This window comes from Gambusia affinis, linkage group LG23, assembly GCF_019740435.1.
Source record: "Gambusia affinis linkage group LG23, SWU_Gaff_1.0, whole genome shotgun sequence".
Lineage (NCBI taxonomy): Eukaryota > Metazoa > Chordata > Actinopteri > Cyprinodontiformes > Poeciliidae > Gambusia > Gambusia affinis.
Genome location: NC_057890.1, coordinates 16191399 through 16212240, shown reverse-complemented (window position 1 = coordinate 16212240; position 20842 = coordinate 16191399). Strand labels below are relative to the sequence as shown.

Below are 20842 nucleotides of genomic sequence, written 5' to 3'. Positions count from 1 at the left end.
TTTTTTTTATGCTTGCATTTGTTAAGACTTTATAGTTGGCATTCAGGTATTAATCTTACAATCTTTCAATAACACATAATTATCACAAGATATTTTCAAATTTTCTTCCAACTGTAAACATTTTTAAGTCAAAACCATGACGGGCAGCTGGATGAGTCACTGCAGAGCCCAACCGCCGGGCTTACCAAGGTTTCTGGGGAAACTTTGTATTGCCAACTAATCTGGTACTTGATTAATCATTAACTGGAGCATACAGACTCAAAAACATCATTTACTGATAAAACAAAACTCTTAAAGCAGTTTTAATCCAAAACTGAACAAAAAATGTGTACAGTTTGCATTTAATATAAAAAGAAAATACCAAGAGAAATAGTTTTTTATTGCAACATAACCAAATTTTTTTTAGATTATTGACTGTTTGCTTTGCTATGGTAAAAGCATAAAGCTAAACATGTTTTGTACCCTATTCCTGACTGATACCTTTGATATTTTGTAACTTTTCTGCAAACTATGAGTTTTAGTAAATGATTCGAATGAAGAAGCTAAATTTTATTTCTTTTTTTGTAAATAAAAATCAGTAAAGATGTTAAATTTGAACTTAAGAAGCCCAAATGCTTCATAAAATATAATTATTGCAGTCAGGACACTTAATAAACCAGGTTATTTAAGCTTTTTTCTGTTTTTCATGTCCTCTTTTAAAAGATTTCTGAATTTTTCAGTCGGTTTAAAGAGAATGTCTATCACTTTAAAGGTGGATAAACCTTTTGAAATGATCTATCATGGTTTCATCTCTAACTTCACAAAAACCGCGCACCTATTATTTTTTTTTTAAATATCTGCTGCGTTTGTTGAGGGTGACAAAACACCTTCCTCTTTGTATGATCTCTTTCATTTACCGCCAGAGACATTGACATTATTCTGAAGCTCTCTGACAGTTTCCGACTTTGAAGACAAACGCTGACGTCTGAACGCTCACAGCTCACAAGGTCATACTGCGAACACAAAAAGCAAGAAAACAGCCCAGCTACCTGCAGATTCTGCTGTGGCGTTTACTGATTATAAAAAGGAAAGACGTATAGTAGGAAGCACTCGAAGGGCGATTATATGATAATTGGGAGAAAAATAAGATTTTTTAGAGTAGGACTGGGCGATAAATTGATTTAATCAAAGTTTTGGTTTTTCATTTTTGGAAAATAAAGTCCTTGAGCTTTAAACTGATGCCGCCATTTTGCTTGACAAACGTGTTTTTAAGCTTCTATTTATTTACATTTTGAATTCAGGTCAACTCTACGAGAAAATATTAGGGCCAGGCAAATGTTTTTTATTCTAATGACAAAAATAAAACAAGAATAAAGTCATTAGACAACAGAGTAAAAGTAAAGTGAGAATAAAATTGTAATTTTAAAATAAAAAAATAACCAAAAGCTAAAAGCATTTTGTGAAGCTTTATTTTGGTGTAATTTTTAACTTAATGTAACTTAATATTTAGTAGAAATAATAAATATCTTAACACATTAGCATCAAATTATTTGAAATATTTGAGGAAGAGACCGAGATGCTCATATCAGATTTTAACTTTATCCATGTAATTTAAGAAGTTTTGTCTTTATTTTGTTAATATTATGATTATATTCTCATAATTAAATTCTTATAGCGTGGCCCTAATACTCACAGAAGAGATGATTGAAATAAAAGATACTTTTGTCATTTGTAATTTCTTTCCAAGAATAAAACTTGATTAAAATCAGAGATTTTTTTAAGTTTACTCCCCCATCCTACTTTAGACAATTAAAGTCCATAAGAAACTGACCATGCAAACAAAAATACATCAAAAAGCAACTAGAAAAACACTCTTCAATCAGATCGTATTGTTGACATATTGGACTCAGAGAGGAGATGGACATTTTCAATCTGGAGAAAGGTAAAAGTCAAGAGGATAAATGGACAGTTAGTAGCTGGGTTTCCATCACAAATCTTTGCCTATTTTCTGCTAATGCAAAAAAAAGAAAAATAGGAAATCTGTAAACACAATAAGTTAGTAAAAATCATGGCAAATCTAAACAGTTTCATCAGATATGTTCATAATTCAGCCATCCAACACATCTGAGTGACAAAACCTTTTATGAACTGAGATGTACAATGAAAAAAAATAAACCAACTACTTCCTGTCGTCTTCTTTGTCGTTTTTGGCAGTAGTAACATCCTGTAGCCAATCAGGTGTGATGCAAATAAAATGTTTCCATTGCAGTTTTGCAAAATAAATCAACTTTGATGCGGCTGAAAAACCACCTCATCTAGTGCAAAAACGTGTTTTGTGTGTCAAAATTGCCGTATTTTCATTAGGCAAATTTATTTTTGTGCAATTTTATGGTTAATGGACACGCAGCTATTGTTGCTCAATTTAGGACTGACACAGCTTTTATTACTGTACAGAATCCCACATTTTGCTCCTCTGGAGAACAGCAACAGAACAATAAACAGACGTGTGGACTTACCCGTGCCCCCTCTCTGCACCACCAGGCTGGCCTCTGCCCCCACTGCACACTCCTTCAGCAGCTCCACCACCTGCGTGTGGGTGAATCCGGCCACTGCCTGCTTGTTTATCTCCAGGATCAGGTCACCTTCGCACAGACCCGGACAGCCCTGAGGCTCCAGGACCTGCTTGACACGCTGACCCGTCAGACTGTCTGCGATCGTGAAGCCGAACCCGTCCACGCCCTTCGCCATCGTCACCGTCAGCAGCTCCCCTTGGGTTGCCCCCGACGACGCCATGGAGACGCTGTCGGGGGGCGTGGTGCCGGCCGGGAGCGAGCCGTCCAGGTGGGTGTCGCCCGGGTGAGCGGTGAGAAGCGGCGGCTGCTGGGAGATGACGTGGTCCTGACTGGGGTCTGTAACAAAGCGCGCCGTACGCGTCAGGTAGTCCAGGTAGTTATCGTAGCCGGTTCTGCCGTTCACCATGATTGGCCGCTGCTCCATGATGCCCAGCGGGGAGATGATGGTGGTGGTGGTGGAGTTGTTGGTGTTGGAGGCGTCCTCTGGGTCATACGGTAAAGGGTAGCCGCGACACAACACGAGCGTCACGCTCTGACCGATGGGAACCGACTGGAAGAGTTTAACCACATCAGCGTGGGTCGTTCCCAGAACGCAGACGTCGTTAATGTAGACGATGACGTCCCCTACGAAAAGGCAAAAAGGCAGAAAAGTCAAGTATAGCCTATGGCTGAAACGATTAATCGTGTTGAATTGATTATTGAAATAATCGTCAACTAATTTAGTAATCGATTAATTGTTGAAAGACTCAAATTCCTTATGTGGCAAGAAACAATTAATCAGATTAATAGTGTTGAATCGATTACTGAAATAATCATGAATTAATATAATAATTCTTAAATTATTAAATAGATTTCACACAATCAAAAGCAGTCTAAAAGTTTAAATGAAAAATATGCAGAATTTTTTATCCAATTAATCGAAAAATCTACAGATTAATCGATAATCATTACTGTCTGCTCTCGTATAATCATATTCTAATGCTGAGCTTTCTTCAACAAAATATCTAGTTAAAGCTCAAAAGACTAGTTTGACGTTGAAGAGATTTTGTTTTTGTCAAAAAGTCAAATTTTGTTGATTGCTAATGATTTGTTAAATCAATAAAAAGGGTAGAAAAATTCAGGGGGGAGAATACTTTTTTATAGAAACTCTGTTTTAAGATGCAGCATGTGACAAAAACACTTTTTTAAAGGTAAAACATAAAAAGCAACACTGAAGGTTATCACTGATCATCAGAAAAGAACAAGAGAAGCAAAACAGGAATATTTCTCCCAACATAATAAAAGTTATGGCATAAATGTGGGCAGGAAGTCAAAAATCAAAAAGGAAAAAGCAGAAAGGAGCCACTTAAAACGTTTAAAAACAAGGTAAGACAATCAAATAAGAGCTAATGTCAGCTGATTTACATATAATGAGCAAAACAAAGGCACAAATTATATAAACTAATTAAATGGGTAGAGAAAAATCAATGTAATTTGCCGTTTTAGTAAAGCTATGATACCAGCCATCAGTCAGATTCTAACTGCAAAACGAGTCAAAGCTCAATTATATGTCAGCTGTTTACAGTGACAGATGTATCCATGCACACGTTTCCTGCCATAAACACAAATAAACAAAACCCGCGATAATCTCTAATCTGCCTTTTCTGCGTAAAAGGGTAAAGATGACAGGTGGCCATAAGTGTTTGCCTTTTATGGCTTCCAGAGCTTTTATTTGCTCACTGCAGTGTAGATAAAACCTAGCAGACAACTAAATGTTCCTACAGAAAAGGACGCCACATGCAGCCACATCCCTGTCTCCAACTCTTTGCTAAATATAGTGTTTTACGCTCCACAGTGGAGGCACTGGGCGACTGGGAACAATAAAACCAATCCTATAAAGAGCAGGCGCTCAACATTACCTGCTTATTTTCTAATTATAGGCAAACTGTCAGGATTTCTAGGAAGTGTTGCAAAGCTTTCCAACCAGTCAGTTGCATGAGAAGATAATTCATCTGAATTTATGGATTAATTGCTAAAGTGAAGCAAAAAGGTTAAAGCCTCTGAGCGACAGAAGTGAATGTGATCTCTCACTGTAAACGAAGTAACATGCAAACGATTTCTGGTTTCTCTGCTGGTACTGGCAGAAAGAGCACACACCTAGAGGCGGCGTGACGTGAGGCACTTTTTAATTAATCAGGGTAAACGCGGCCGACATTTGCCTTGAGCGTTTGTGTCACAATCAATAGCCGAGCGCGTTGGCAGAAAACAAATGATGGTGCGGTGACCTCGCGGAGCCTCGCTCTCGCCATGTGTCTCAGTTTGTGGCCAGACAGAAAATGCAGCCAGACTGGAAGCATCAACACATGTAAGAGGTACGAGCTGGAATCCAGGCAACTGCACTGATGACCACTTTAAATTCATGACGTTACATCTATTTTAGTTATCGATTAATCGGTTAATCTGACGATTAATCGGGTAAAAAATTTGGCACATTCTGCAAATTCTTCACTTATGCCTTTTTATACAATACTAGAAAGACATTAAAATATGAAAACAAATAATTAAATTAAATTTTTAAATAAGAAAACAAACATTTTATTGTCTAAAATTGAACACAGCATTCCTTTAGTGAATGTAGCTACAAAATATCTTTTAACTCATGAACTGGATTTGTTTGTTTTTGTTTTTCACAAAACTTGAACTGGGCGAAGTTTGATTATGACAACTTGTTTTGTGTAGAACATATTTAAATAAAAAATCTTTGTCTCAGATGCAAAATTTATATATTTTTTGTACTGTTTTGACTTAATTACAGCTCTTAGTATGTTTTTCTTACAGCAAATGGCCTTTTTTGAGTCTTGATGCTCCAGTTAATTAATTGATGAGTAAAATTAGTTGACAATTTTTTCAATAAACAATTAATCACAATTAATCGGATTAATTGCTTCATAACTCATATGACACGACTCACTAAAAATCAGTCTGAGGAATTAATTTGTCTTTTAAAAGTGCATTTTTTGGGAAAAGGTTGAATTTAAGCTGTTATATGCTAAACATTTCAAAGACGACACTTTCAAACTCTATAACTATGTGTAATGGATAAAATGTTGCCAAACACAGATCGACAAAAAATTGCAATAATGTCAGATTCTTGTAAATCGGAAACCACTGCATCCTCTTTTTTGCACAGTGACCAAGGATGACTTTTCAAGCTGAGTCATTTCACTGTTTCCTCCTTTCATAATTCTACATGACATGTTAATTTCCCTCTAATGGTGTGTTCAGAAGTGTGTGAATATAAGAGGACTCAGAGTCCCTGCTGAGAGGATTACAGCATCTCAAAACTCCCAGCAGGCTTTCGATGGAGACTGCATTTCCAAGTGTCCAAGAGATGTCTTCAGGTTTTAGCAATTCATATCCTTTTGCTTTGTTATTGCATTGTATGTCCAAATAATACTATTTATCTGTCAGAAAGACTGAGTGAGACAGATATTTAGTTTAATCTTTCCGCAAATTATGAGAACAAATTAGACCAAAAAAAGAAAAAAGGCGACAACATTTAAGAGGATGATTCTGTGAACTAATTGGAAGAGTTTTTATTTTGATGGCAAAATTAAAGTTTTTCTACTTCCATTTTGTGTCTCAACTGCTTCAAAAAACAGCCTAAGCGCTTAAAAAACCCCACACCTAGCCATTTTTTAAAAGAACTTAAATTAATGTTTTCTGGTATCTGGAAAATGAGCTGTTTCAAAAACCTTATATCCAGGGCATTCCATCGTTACCTAGCAACCCCAGACCAAGCCCAGCCCGTTACCTAGCAACCCAACTGGAGTTCCAAGACGTTTAGTCAGCAGGTTTTATTGCTGTACAATAGCTGCTAAAGACAAGTGGTTGTTCTGTACTCAACCGTTTTATGTACAAAATAAATTCAGCTACCATGAGATGTTTTGTAGTGACAATGCATCACTTTGTGCTGCTTTAATAATTAAAGATTTAAATTAGTTTTCTAGAATCTATGTAATTTCAATGACTAATATCAGCATGAAGTCATTTAGACCTACTTTGGTTTAATCTGAGGTGTTAAGAACCAAAATAAATGGAAATTGAGTGAAACAGAAAGTCTTCAGAAAATGGTGAGCAATTAAATTAAACTATGTGAGACTTGTATTTATTTAATTTATTGCCATATTTCAACACAAAATACCTTATTACCAAGAGAAATAAATTTGTACGAAATGGTTTAAGAACATAAAAACAATGAATTGGTTAAAAGGGAGTTTTGACCCACATCTGTTAGCTAGCTAGTTTAAGCTACCTTACTATGTTAGCTCATAAGGCTCTTTAAAAGCAGCTTAAATAATTGTCAAGTTCTTTACTGTCAAGAGTAAAACCTTCAAATAGGAATAAAATTGATTATTTCCAGTTGCAGAAAGGCTGTAAATGTAAATTTTTTTTGTTTATTTTTCAGGAAGAATGCGCACCAAATCACACTGAACTTAAAAATAAAAGGTTTTATCCTTCTAAAACAGACACTGTGGTGACTGGATAAGGATGTAGCTCAGAAGAAACAACCCCTTTGGTGCTGAATAAGAGACAGAAATTAGGCTCCACAGTTTGTAGCAACTTGTTAGACCCACTAATCTATATAAACCTTGACTCTAAGGGGCGTAAACGTAAAACTATGTTGAACAAATAAATAAAACAATAAACATAAAAAATACCAATACTATAATATTAAATCATTAAGCCACTAAGGTCCATAAAATAAAAGATCTGAGTTTAACAAAGTATGTTAAACTCATATTAACTGTGCTCTGTAGTGGAACTGCATGACAAAGACGCCCAAGAGGGGTCGAATCCAAAAAGAGGCAAGAACCTTCAACCCAAAATTGCAAATTTCACACTCCTCCCAGGCCTGGGTTTCTCTGAGTTTCTGTGATTGTGCCTGCTCTGTAAATGTAGAAGTAGGACACTCAGTCTGAAGAGGGGGATGGAGCAAGGCTGGTGAGGCACAGATGAAGATGAGCTGAAGGGATCGAAGAGGAGTAACTGTTAGCTATTTTAGGAAAAATAATACATAAAACAAGAGAAGGGAATTCTAAAATAGAGTAGGAGTACAGAAACAGACGAGCTTTATTAGTCAACTAGGGATGTATTTTGTACCGGTGAACCTATAAGTCAGTAAAAACAGGGCATTTATGCTAAAGCAATGACATGAATTTTTCAAAATCTGCAAGAGGACAAAGTTTTAAAGAGGACACGTAACTTTCGATCAATGTTTTTAGAGTCAATGCGATGAATAACATCCAAATTTAGATTATTTGCTCCACAATATACATCACAGTACAACCTGACTACTATTCATCCCTTGACCTTTAGTGCAGATGGATCATCTCAGTGTGCAGCAGTTTGTTCCCCTATGTGGCCGTGACCAAGTGCTGTAGGACTCAGTCTGTTCCATGATTAATGGAAGGACAAAAATGCACAGTTGGTTCCCAGGCATGTGCATATATCCACTTACAAAACTTTTGCCAGTGCAAGTTTTAAGATGAACTAGCTCTACACTTAAACAGTATTCTCAGAAACTGAGAAAATATTCTAAATCCATATTAGGGTTCCAAATAATGATCAATTAATCTATCAATTAATCTATTATTCTGACGATTAATTTGATTAACAAATATGGCATGTAATGCAAATTTCTCAATCATTTTTATACAATATTACATACACATTGAAAGATGTGAATAAACTATTCATTTCATTTTTTAAATTAAAAACTTTCCATTTTTGTGCCTAAGAGGCAATAACAGCATTCATTTTGTGAAATTTGACATCAACGTGTGAAAAGTTCAGTTTTTCTGTTTGACTTGGCATCAATAAATTGCAGCACTAATTTGTTGATTACTTTTTGGATTAACTGATTAATAACCTGATAGCAGAAGGTGTTTATTTTAGCATAATTTAAACCAGCGGAAGCTAAAACTGTGCCACATGAGGAGTTTGGGTAGAACAAATTTACAGATGATTTTTTTTTTTTATCTCAAATGCAAATTGTATACTTGTATTTTTTTAAATGTTGGCTTTATTACTGCTGTAAGTACATTTTTTTCAGGAAATTACCTTTTTTAGAGTCTGTATGCTCCAGTTAACCAATAATCAATTGGTAAATTAGTTAGCAATGACAATCGATTAATCACGATTAATCGCTTTAGCTCTAGATTTGACTAATTCAGAAAAATAAAAGTTCTCTTTTCTTTAGTTTTTTGTAAGTATTGGGGCTCAGTTTAGCTCTGTTTCAGACAGCGTGTCAGCCGTTCCTGGGGCTTACCTGTGGCCATCTTGCCATCGGCTGCGGCGGGTCCATCAGGAATAACGCTTTTGACCTGGAGGAACTCATCGGGCTCATCCCCACCGATGATGGTGAAGCCGAACCCCATGTTGCTCTTTTGGAGCGCCGTGGACAGGAAGCTGCCTTTCAGCTGAGTCGGGTCTCGGGTGAACAGGGGCTTCTCTAAGAGTGAAAACAAACAAAAGCGATAACCGGTTTAAATATAACCCTCAGTTTAATTATTTTTTCCAGACAATGGAAGAACCTCAAAGCTGGAGCAAGGTGGGGCTCAGAGGGCAGAGGCATGAGGGGGAAAGCTTGTCCACTAGAAAGGGAAACTGGCAGGATAGCATAACTGGACACAGGTTGGGCCGTGGTGCCGATAGATGCAGGTGAGGTTTAGCAATTCTTACTCCAGATGCAAAAATCCACCAAACGTGACCGTCACCGGATCGCTCTCCTCCAAAGCTGATGCACTCCTGATCAAAAATCTTAAGCGCAATTGAAATATTCCAAAAATTTATATTTTGCAGTTTTGGATTTTAAAAATATTCTGAGTAGAGCCCCACTCCCCAAATCAACATTTACACTCACAGGTGAAAATCGAAACAGCTAATTTTCTAAACACCAAAAAGTATTAGCTTACTGCCAAAAATCGCCTGGGTGTTTTTATTTTAGCATTTGGGTTGTTTATAGAAATAGTAGAAACCCAAAACAAAATACAAAACGACGTCACATTCTGACGTTTTGTCGTCAGAATGCGACGACAAAATGATCCATTTTTGAAATGGCTCGTTTTCCAGACATCAAAAAACTTCAACTTCCTGCAAAAACTTGCTGGGTGTTTTTCTTTAAGCGCTTGGGTTGTTTCTAGAAGCAGTAAAGACCTAAAAGGCAGTATAAAATTGTGAATTTTAGATTAAAGGTCCACTTTAAGGTTGTTCACAATAAAATGCTCACTCAGATTTTTTTTGTCTTCCCTTTCTTCTTTTTGCTTTGTGAAGCTCTACTTAGGACCGTCTTAACCTCCAGCAGTGCAAAATGTGAATTTTTGCCACTTTTCAACTGGTCTTCAAACTTTGATCAGGAGTACACGATGGGGCAGAGGGCGTGCAGAGTGCAGCAGTGGTGCAGTTCACGGGTCCAGCAGAAAACATGCTCTCAGCAGGGGATCAGTTCCACAGGAAGATGCTCGGGGAGTTTTAAGGAAAAGTGGGAGAAGTTTTTTAGAGGAGCGCCTTGAGTAGTAATGAGCGGATCTCAGCCAACAGGATTAGTCACACTTAAGCAAGTCCTACGTCTTTCCACCTCGGAAACTAAATCTGGCTAACAGGAGAGGTTACATCCTTTGTTTGTCGTCACTGGTCCAGATTTAGTGAGCGATTACCCTCACTGTGTTTGCTTATGTACGGAGATAAAACAAGTCATAGTACACAGTCATTGCACAAATCCCCAAAACGGCCTCAAGGGAGAAGCTTTGCATGCGTACAGTAAGTCACGAGCGCAGGCAGCCATAAGAATGACAGTCAGCCGGTTTTTTCTTCCTTCTTGGCCTACTTACTGACGATGTGCCACAGGGAATAGGGGCTGCACACGGGCTGCTCGAGCAGAACGGTGCAAGCAGAGGCGTAAAGGGGCTGCGGATGCCGCTGCCTATGAGGGCACGTGTTCATCCGCCGAGTCAGAACGCTCCGGAGCGGAGACACTTCGGCGGAAGAGGAGGTGGCGTACGAGGGAGCCCGGCGACCGGTTGTCGGGGAGCGGGACAGGTCGCCGAGGCTGTGGCAGCGCTCGGGCGCCGGGCCGACCTGCGCATGAGGGCGTCTAGGGAGGGTGGCGCTGGGGCTGGCATCCTCTGCTGGCGTTAAAGTGTGAGAAAAGAGGAAGAGGGGAAGTAAAGAGGAGAGAGAGCCTCACTGGACTGGACACAGGTAGTTTGGAGTGGTGCACTATGACAGAAACAAACCTACACTTCCACAGTCCAGTACCTCCTACCGCTGGGAAATAACAGATGGGGAGAATCGAATCACAATTAAACCAACAAGTTCAGTTAGATACAGTTCAACGATTCACTTCAAGCAGGGACAGCTGACCTGATCCAACCACTAAAAGCTGTGGAAAACAAACAATTTTAGGTGTAAATATTGCTTTTAGAATAAAAATTCCTTTTATTGTCATTGTGCACAAAAGAAACACAAAATTTAAAAAATAGCAACTCTCTAAGGCAAGTCAAATAATTGAATAAAACAAGTAATTATATCTCAGTAGATATAAAAATAGTATAAACACACAGAAACAACTGGAATGTTAAGGGGGGAAAAACCATCAATAAATATACCTAACTATTTATTCATACAACTCCCAATATAGGGATGAATGTTTTCAATTAAAAAAATAATCTAAAGCTGATTAATCTTATCGGCCATTCCCATAAAATCTGAATTTTCTATTGTATTAAGGGGGCTGACATCTTTTCATGAAAAAAAGGGCTACATTTTTACACTGATGTTTTTAAATCTTAAAAAACCCATAACATTTTAACATTATGTTGTGTCAGCTGTATTAAATACTGGTTGAATAAACAGAAAATTTATTTTCTCACATTATTAAACTTAGACGTATTTATAAAACATAACCTAAAACTTCATAAGTTGCTGAGTAGAAAAATAAAAGATGAAAATAATAATATGTTAAACACTTAATTCCAAATGGACAGAGAGATGTTCATACAGAAGTCTGTGTATGCAAAATAATCTTAAAACTTCGCTAGAACTTCACAAAAGCCTCCTTCGTAGCACATCAATCATTTCTAAATGAGGAGTTGTCGCTGCTCCGTCATGCAGCTCAGCTAAATGAGCGCTATTAAGGTGAAACTAAAAGAACTTGTCGAGTGTCTACATTTCAAAACAACTTAAGGAGCTTGTAGAGTATTTATATTTCAAAACAAAACCGCGTAAAGTAAATTTTCCATCCCACACGGGACTGTTTGGACCGTTTATCTTTCCCTTTCAGACATATCCCCGCCGCTATCTTTCTTTCTGTTACTGGCTCCGCTTAAAGATGCTCGGCGGCGCCCTCTGCTGGTTGGCGGCCAAACTACAACACCATAATGAGGCGTAAACGGACGTAATGGAAATAATTTTAATCTAGTAAATCATTAGTCGACAATTAACCATAAGTATATTAATTGTTTAAATCCCTAATCCCAACACATCTCTACGACGAACGGAGAAAAAGAAAAAAAAGTTTTTTTAAATAGAAAAAAAGCAGAAATTGTAGCATGACCTAAGTTACAAAAGTTTTTTGTTTTTTTTACATTACATTTTTCAACAAATTTTCGAGTTTTTAATGACAGATATTTCCAAGCTTTTTCTAGAATTTTTTTTAGGTCTCTCTAGCAAATTTTAGACATTTCAAGCTCATAAACAAGCTTGCAAGAAAACTGTTCCACTTATGCATCATTCTGTGGGGCTTCTAATGTTATTAATGCAGTAGAGAAGCTGATAGAATAAGAAATAAACAGCTAACTGGTTAAAACTTTGATACAGTTGTGGGTTTAAAGATTACAGAAAAAGCAAAGGTGCATAAATAATTAAAAATTAAAATGGCAAATGTATAAATGCTTTTTAAAAGCTTTGACCTTTAACTATACTGAGAATCTGTGGGTTCAAAAGAGAAAAATGGGACCAATTAATTTAAACTCTACCAATTCTGATCAGACAAATCCAATCCAGAATTGGTGAGGGCAATTGTATGTTTATACATTTACTTGAGCCTGTGTGGATTAGAGAAAATACATAACATACATATTTTTAAATGTATTTGTTGCATAACCATTCCACTCTGGATAAAGATGAAAATAAATCATTATAAACCGAAATGCCAATGATAAGTGTGCAAAAATGGCACTGCAATGCTAAAAGGAAAGCTCAAAAGTCAATAACACTTTAACAAATGAATTAGAGACCTTTAGAAATGCAAAGACGATAAAATTCAATCTTTGAAAGGTAATATTTTGTAATAAAAATCAGATAACTGCCTGTCCTTGTAACAGTTGAAAACAGTTTTTAACTGCATAAAAAGAGAGATGTGCTTCATTTCTCAGATGTTAAGTCAGAGCAAACATTTACAGGTTTACTTTCTGCTTGCTAAATGCCAGAATCATAAAATAGATTTTCTCATTACTGTCTTTAAAACGATACATTTTCATATATTTCCTCAGCATTTGGTGGAACTGACTTTTGGAGTTGAGTTTTGGGCAGCAACTAATGATTATTTTAGTTTTGGGTAGAACATATTCACAAACATACATTTTTTTTCAGAGTGTAAACTCCAGCTAATAATTATCTAATAATCAATTAATCACAACTAATCGTTTCAGTCCTAGTTGAGTTGGATGTTTTACACAAAAACATGTTCAACTCCGGGACACAGAACCTTCCTCCTTCCTGAACAAAATGTTTGCTGAACATTTGCATGATGTTTATACTTGCAAATAATTATTTGAGCAGAGGAACGCGGGCGGCTCCTTCAGGCATTTAGAAGTTTTCTGATGACGCAAGAAAACGATGAAATTGAGGTCTTAGCTTAAATAAATCCACAGGTGGGACTACTGGCTTTAATTGCATAAATATTTTACATTTAAGAGAGAATATCATCTTTACAGTCTTACCTCTGTAGATAGCGGGCAGGGGCAGTGAGGACAGACCCTGACTTTGCATCTGCTGCTGCTGCTGGAGTCTTCTCTTCGCCTCCAGAACCGGGTTCTCAAACTGGGTTCTTCTATTTATATGACTAGAGCGATAAAAGAAAAGAAAGAAGGATATAATTCAGATTTCACTGCGTCCCTCTGGGCGTAAATCAGGGTTTCACCAAATCAAACTTAAGGCTTTTGAGAACTTATCGGTTATGAAAATGAAAAGTTATCGCACCAAATGTATAATATATTCTTTATATTCATGTGTAGCAAGGTAACATGTGAACTTTGTCCAATTTTGCTTATTTACTCTCCAAAGACATTTTGTTTAATCAAAATATAATTTTCTCCTGACATTTTTTTATTTATTTAGTTGTGTTTAGTTCTGTTCTGCTGCTCTTGGCAGTTGGTCGTTACCGTAGTAACCAGTAATTGCCGGTTCCTCCCCTTTTTCTGTTGTCGTTGGCAACCGTGGCATGGTTAGGATTGTTTTCTTTACAAGATTGTTTTCTAAACCAAGTATTATATTTTTTCATATGGACAAATGTAATTACACACATTTTATGTTTTGTACATATTTTTTAACTGTTATAATTACTGTTGAGCATTTTAGCTGTGTTTAATTTCACAACTATTAATTGCTGTCAACTGTTTATTGGGAGCTATTTGCTCAGTAGTTTGTTTAGGTTAGTTTATTTATGTATGTTAGTACGTTTTATGGTAAAATGTACTAACATACACTTCTAAAAATCTATATTAATTGTTATTTATGTTAAAAATTAGATTAGTTATGTAGATTAATGATTGAATTCATGTTAAATACCACTATGTGATCACAGTTAACTTGCCCGTCTTCTGTTGCCATCTGTATTTTGCAGTTACTCATGATAACACAAAAAACTCAACCTTTTGCCAAAAAGAAAAGTCCAGTGAGAAAATAAATACATATTACATACGACAAAATCGAAGGCTTGTAATTAGTGCTATTTCAGGCCAAAATAAAATAAAATAAAATAAATTAAGACATTTTAAGGCCTTATCTTGAGATACATGAATTTAAGACTTTTTAGGGCTTTATTTTTGAATACATAAATTTAAGACTTAATGTTTTCATTTTAGAAACATAAATATAATATTTTTAAGGATACACGGACACACTGTGTGATAAACCATTAGCTGTAGATTGTTATAATGATTAATTAAATGGCTGGTAGTCATTTTGTAATAGTTGTAGAAAAGTTTTGCAGATTTAAAAACCAAACAATTGACTCTGGGCTTTTTTCCAATATTCAATTCATCAAATTACTTGATAATAATCAAGGAAACTTTAAATTTAGTTTAAATTGTCGACTACAAGTAGTGTAATTTGCCAGCATGGGGTAATTAGTCATCATTAAATATTTCCCTGACTTTATGAGACTTCATTGTGTGCCAACACACACGCAGGCACAATTCATCTCCTCGCTACTTAACTTTTAATGAACGCCTCATTATCAAAGTACTAATTATGTAACAGTTTTACAATGCTTTGAGTTAAAGAAGCGTGCAGTGTCTTTTAGATTATGACAAAACAAAACAATAACAAGGTAAAGTATGTAAAAGTTGCATTCTGTTACTGTTTTTTTTATTATTATTTATTTAACCCAGGTATATCCTTGTGATTTTCCAAAAATACTGAAGCTGTAAAGAGTGGAACCCCCTAACAGAGAGGAGAGACACTGCAGCAGTTAGTCTGAGACACACCAGTGAAAATTCTTGCTCCTGAGTTCATCTATTAATAAATACAAGAACCAAGACCGTATCAGACACCGGCTAATAGAAAAACCAAGGCACAGACTGGCTAATAAACTTCCTTCAAAGCCTGCAGGAGCATAAATGGAGAATTTCCTACTGTGAACTACTCATAATAAACATGATTAATACTGCACCAACAAGCTACGCAGGAAAATCAAAGGCAATATTAAAGATGCACTAAACTTACTCGACGTAGTAGCTGCCATAAATGGGGTCATCGATTTTCTCCCACCCATAAGGAAGCTCTGGGAAGAAAAGACACAACACAGAGAAAACAATGATGAAGGTTTTTGTTCATTCTGTTATCACATATCAGCATATTGACTGTAAATACTGCCTTGTTTTAATAAAGAGACATCTGGTTTGAAGCTGGATGTTTGTGAATAAATTTTAATCAATTTTAAACTAAAACTCATAAATATACAAAAAAATTTTTTTATAATGTCTGATAAAAATACAAATTTAATGCTTTATAAGGCCATTATGAACGAAGTTTAACACTTTGTGACAGAAATGTACAAAATAAAATGGCATATTTCACATTGTTGTAGTGCAAAGCTTTTCTGCACAGATGAACGTCAAACAACCAACTGCCAATAAATTTACACTTACCCATGGTAGTTGTTAAAAAGCTAGCTAGCAAAATTATATTAGCAGCTAATTAGTGGTAGCCTTAGCCACCAGCCGGCAAGGGTACATTACCAGCCAGTTAGTGGTAGTCTCAAAAGTCAGCTAGCTAGCAATGGTATAATAGTAGCCTCAACCACCTCAAGTCACAGAAAGGAATACAGTCTTAACACCTGTGGTTAATGTATTTCAGGTCAACCTACATTTATTAAAATTAATTTAAGACATTTAAACGCCTTCAATTCTTTTGTACATTTAAGGATTAAAAAATTTGAAGGATCTGCTGATTCCCTGTCCTCCATCAGGTTGATTTTTCAATAGATAAGGCTGATTCCTTTCTAATAAAACCAACTGATTTCTCATATTTTAAAATTGTTTCGTTAAAATACAAAATGTACACCAATTATTCATGGATTGGGACTATGAAGATCAATAATAATAAAAATAGAGCCTCAACATGTTGCATTCATTGATTTAAAGAGGCCAGTGGCTCTTTTATGCTGTTCATCAAATGCATCTCTAAACAGAAAACGCTCCTAATATTGATGGTGGCTGAATTTAAACCCATAAATTATGTATGTCCTGCATCTCCTCTGGGTTGCAAATCTTGTATTTTGATGGGGAAACTTTGAAAAGAGTCACAAGAGTTTCTTTTTGGACAGGCACAAAACCTGAGGGTGTTAAATCCCCAAGGCATAAACTGGAGAATATTTACAGTTTCTGTGGAAACATTAAACTCTAGAACTGAAAACGGGTTGCAGCTATGAACTGTACATGAAAGCCATTAGATTTGCACTTCCCTTTTGACAACTGCTGCTTTTAAAAGAAAAGTTGACTAACATATGGACAAAAATCCCCATCATCATGACATTTTTTCAAACACTGGACTTTGAAAGCTACAAACCGGAACCCAATGTGCCCAACTATGGGAAAGCAATCTGTTATCCGTAGCATCTGTTTCCTGCATGTCTTCTATATTTATATTTTACGCCTAGCATCTGATGACAGGAGACTTCTAAGACAAGTGACAACTCAAATGAATTTGGTTTCCATGACAGCAACAGGCTCTGTGTAAATGCAGCCAAAGACAGGCTGAGCATCACTGATGGTGAATCAGTGGTGATTCAACATGATCACCACTGTTCCACAATGCTTCCTCCAAGCGACAGCAATCATAACATGTCGAAAATGAGCTACAAGCTGGAAACCAACATATTTAAAGGTGACCTGTACAGGTTGGTGTAGGTCTATGGGCGATACAAGACACGTTGATTACATTTTTTGCACAAAAAATCCTCAAAGAGTTTTTAGTCTGCTTAGTTCAACCAACTTTGAACCTCTTGTCACTTTAAATCCAAATAAGCTGTTATTTAGCCAACATTTTCACTCGCATGAGAAAATGGCTGCAACAACAACTACAACCATCTACAATACGTCTCTGAAGAATTTGAGTTACAACACGTAATTTGTCTTTGGGATCAATAAAGTACTTTTTAATTCTAACTTAAAGAACCAGGTGGTCAAAACTGCGGGAGCTCAGCTTGGGTTGCTAGGTAACGGGCAGAATTCCACTGGGGTTGCTAGGTAACAAGCTGGGCAGAGCCTGCTGATTTGTGGCTTTACATTCCGGAAGTTTTTGAAATGGATCATTCTTACAAACACCAAAATACATTATCTTATTGGCAAGAATGGCTAGGATTTTTGTTTTAAGCATAATAGGTTCCCTTTAAGGTTTAATATATGATTCATCACACAATCAGAACACAAAAATTCAGGAGTTTTCAAAGTTTGGGAGACAACAAACTCAAAAATCAAAGGAAAAATTAAATTAAAAAAACTAATGGACACCATAAAACTGCATACAGACCAAATTATACAAATGATATTAACAATTAACAATTGCTTTTTAAAAATGTGTCAAAAACAACAAATAAACAAACATGCTGAATTTTTAATGAGCCTTAAAACATTAACCAAAAATAATCACTGGTCCTATTTTAGGATCTTAAATGGTTTTATACACACAGTGACGAAGATACAGCAACCAAGCACAACTGAGGTGGTGTAAAAATAACACCAACTGGTAGTTAATTAAAAACATCTGACCAAATCCAATAAGTAAAGTAAGTATATATAAAAAAAAAAAAAACAGAAAATCACCTTTTAACCAGTCCCCTGAGCAACCTACAGTTAGTCAAAAATCACTAGAATGTTTCACTATTTTATGACCTCATCTCCAGTTATTAAACATTAATAACTGATTTCACCGTTTACAGGCCGCAACGTACATGTGCACATGCATACAGATTATGGAAGTCCTTCCACACAAAATCATTCACATGTGGGACACATAGACACACACATAAAGACACACACACACACACACACACACACACACACACACGAGTGCAGCAGATCAAAGGGACGTCATGCAGCTCAGCGGCTTTCTAATGAAACGCTTATCCATCCAAACGTCCACAGGAAACAGCAGGGGGCCACAAATGGCTCGAATTTCAGCAGCAGAGAGACACGACACGGCCGTTAAAGAGTCTGCGGTTTGTTACGACTTGATTTCTACTCTCACTTCTTTGACATGTTTGTTTTAATAAGCCGTTAAAATAATTGGGTACAATTTCGGAATGCTAAAAGGGAGGAGAAGACAGAAAAGTGTTGGTACATGTTTAAAGATGTTGATTAGAGCTCACAAAAAAAGAAATCTAAATAAACCTATAAAAAGAATCAATAAATGAATGTAAGTGTAAAAGCATCTGCTAAGGTTTTTGATCAAATATGGCTCGAATAAATTAATATTTTCCAAGTTACCAAGATAAGATTTATAAAGATGGATTTCAGGTAACATTTATTATTTATCTAGTCAAACAAGTTCAAATATATGAAATAAGACAATACAGGGCAAGAAATGTATTTGGTTGCATTAAGGAGTACCATATAAAAAAATCTAATTAATTACAAAAAATTCTCAGCAAAATCACAAAATCTTAAGTATTTTTGGTTTATTTTCTAGTCTTCACTTGAAATAAGTAACATTTCAGCTTTTTTAAAGTCAATAAATCATAAATATTGATTAAAAAGTAATAGTTCCACAGGCAGATTGTTTAAGTTATGGAAAAAATGTCACATTAAGAGTGGAACTAGAATTATTTCACCAATATTAAGAAACTGTTTATTTAATCCAAGCTGCTATATCTCGCTGTAAAATTGCTTTTATGTTAGTTTTGTCTTATTTCAAGTGACCTAATTTATTTGGACTAAAACCTAAACCAAAGTTTACTTAATAAAATTTTGTGTTTTTGCAAGTTCACCTTTTTGTTAAGTTTTTTCAATAGAGCACATTGAAAATAATCAAAAATAATTCAAACATTCTTTATAAATCCAAAATAGAAATGAAATGCGTCTTCAAAGAGTAAATATAATATTGGCTGTAGCAGTATGTCTTACAGCACTCCTATTAAAGCCTCTGACAGAAGACTTTGGTTAGTTATTCAGAAGGACGTTACAGTGTTTGTGCTAGCAATTAAAGGATTATATTTTTGTCTGAAATTGTTTAAAACCAGAATTTGAAGTCATTTTACAGATGGTCCCTGTGGAAAATTTCTAGTCAAGTTAAAACGTTTAACCTGCAGACATCTTCCTGCCACCAGGGGGCGTTGTACCATCCCCTCCTCCTCAATCTTTCCTTCATATTTCCCCGTAATAAATGGACTCAGAGAGAGACCGTCTTTGAAGTTGAGCTACATGCTCAAAGGTTTTTATTCTCCTTTTCCTAATTTGGACTCGAGTGTGACAAACCACACAGCCTTCAGAGTCTGCAGGGTCTTTCTTCATTTCTTCCAGCTTTGAAAAGCAAAGACGCTGAACTGAAACGTTTTCACCGCCTGCAGACCTTTCCTTAGTCACCAAAATTCGAGTCACATCTCGCTGGTTGGTGCACCTTTGAATTCAATTCATGCAGGAGAAGAACTTTACTCTGGACGGAAGAGAGGGAAATTATTCTTGCCAACAAAGGCAAAAATCTAGTCAGTGTAGCTCTGAACACTGCAAAAACACCAAATCTACCAAGTATTTTCGTCTATTTTCTAGTGCAAATATCTTAGTAGACATAAAATAAGACAAAACTAACTTACAAGTAACTTCAGCAAGATAAAGGAGCTTGTTTTAAGTCAATAATTTCTTAATGTAGATGCAAAAATACAAATTCTACTGGCAGATTATTTCACTCATAAGTGAAAAATGTAAAAAAATAAAATAAAATAAAAAACTCAAAAGTGATTTTTACGAGTGTACATTATGGTCAATGTAAAATTTCTAATCTTAAACTAAAATAAATTTTTTATTCTAGCCAATTTTCTTATTTTCTTTTGGCAGAAATTTACAACTTTACTTTTACATGTTTGCTGTGTTGAAAAAGTTTATTTTGGGCTTGATTGAATAAATTTATTTAAATTAATAAGAACAGAATTTGGGTCACTTTCTCCCAGAACGTTTCTTATATTAAGTCAAGTTTAATAAAGAAGAGCAGCCGATTTCAGTGTAGCTGTTCAGTAAAACTTTCTGGATAAACTTAATTTTACTTTCTGTTAAAACGTAGCTGTAAAAACACAAATACTTTATTTTACTTTACCTTGTCCTGAGTAAGAAAATTATGTTGGTAACAATTTATCTGCATCTAAAGGCCAAATTTGCATCATTTTTTAATTATAGTATGGGGCCGCACAAAATCAGGGAAAGGGCCACAAAAGGGCCACGCGCCACACTTTTGGACACCCATGTTGTAAGTGGGTGGCTTTCTTGCTGAAAGTTACCAGTAAATTTAACTTGACGAGAAATTTTCCACAGGGACCA

General features: G+C 35.9%; 1 protein-coding gene across 14 annotated transcripts in view; it reads right to left on the bottom strand.

Annotated features, from left to right (window-relative positions):
* Positions 1-20842, bottom strand: part of magi2a (membrane associated guanylate kinase, WW and PDZ domain containing 2a) — a 285915-nt gene that overhangs the window by 49519 nt on the left and 215554 nt on the right. For all 14 annotated transcript variants that reach the window (XM_044108683.1, XM_044108686.1, XM_044108687.1 and 11 more), the window contains 4 exons: positions 15540-15597; positions 13535-13656; positions 8863-9045; positions 2496-3176 (listed from right to left, as the gene is read on the bottom strand). In XM_044108683.1, the coding sequence (XP_043964618.1) occupies positions 2496-3176; positions 8863-9045; positions 13535-13656; positions 15540-15597 (1044 nt within the window). The remainder of the gene's footprint in view (positions 1-2495; positions 3177-8862; positions 9046-13534; positions 13657-15539; positions 15598-20842) is intronic.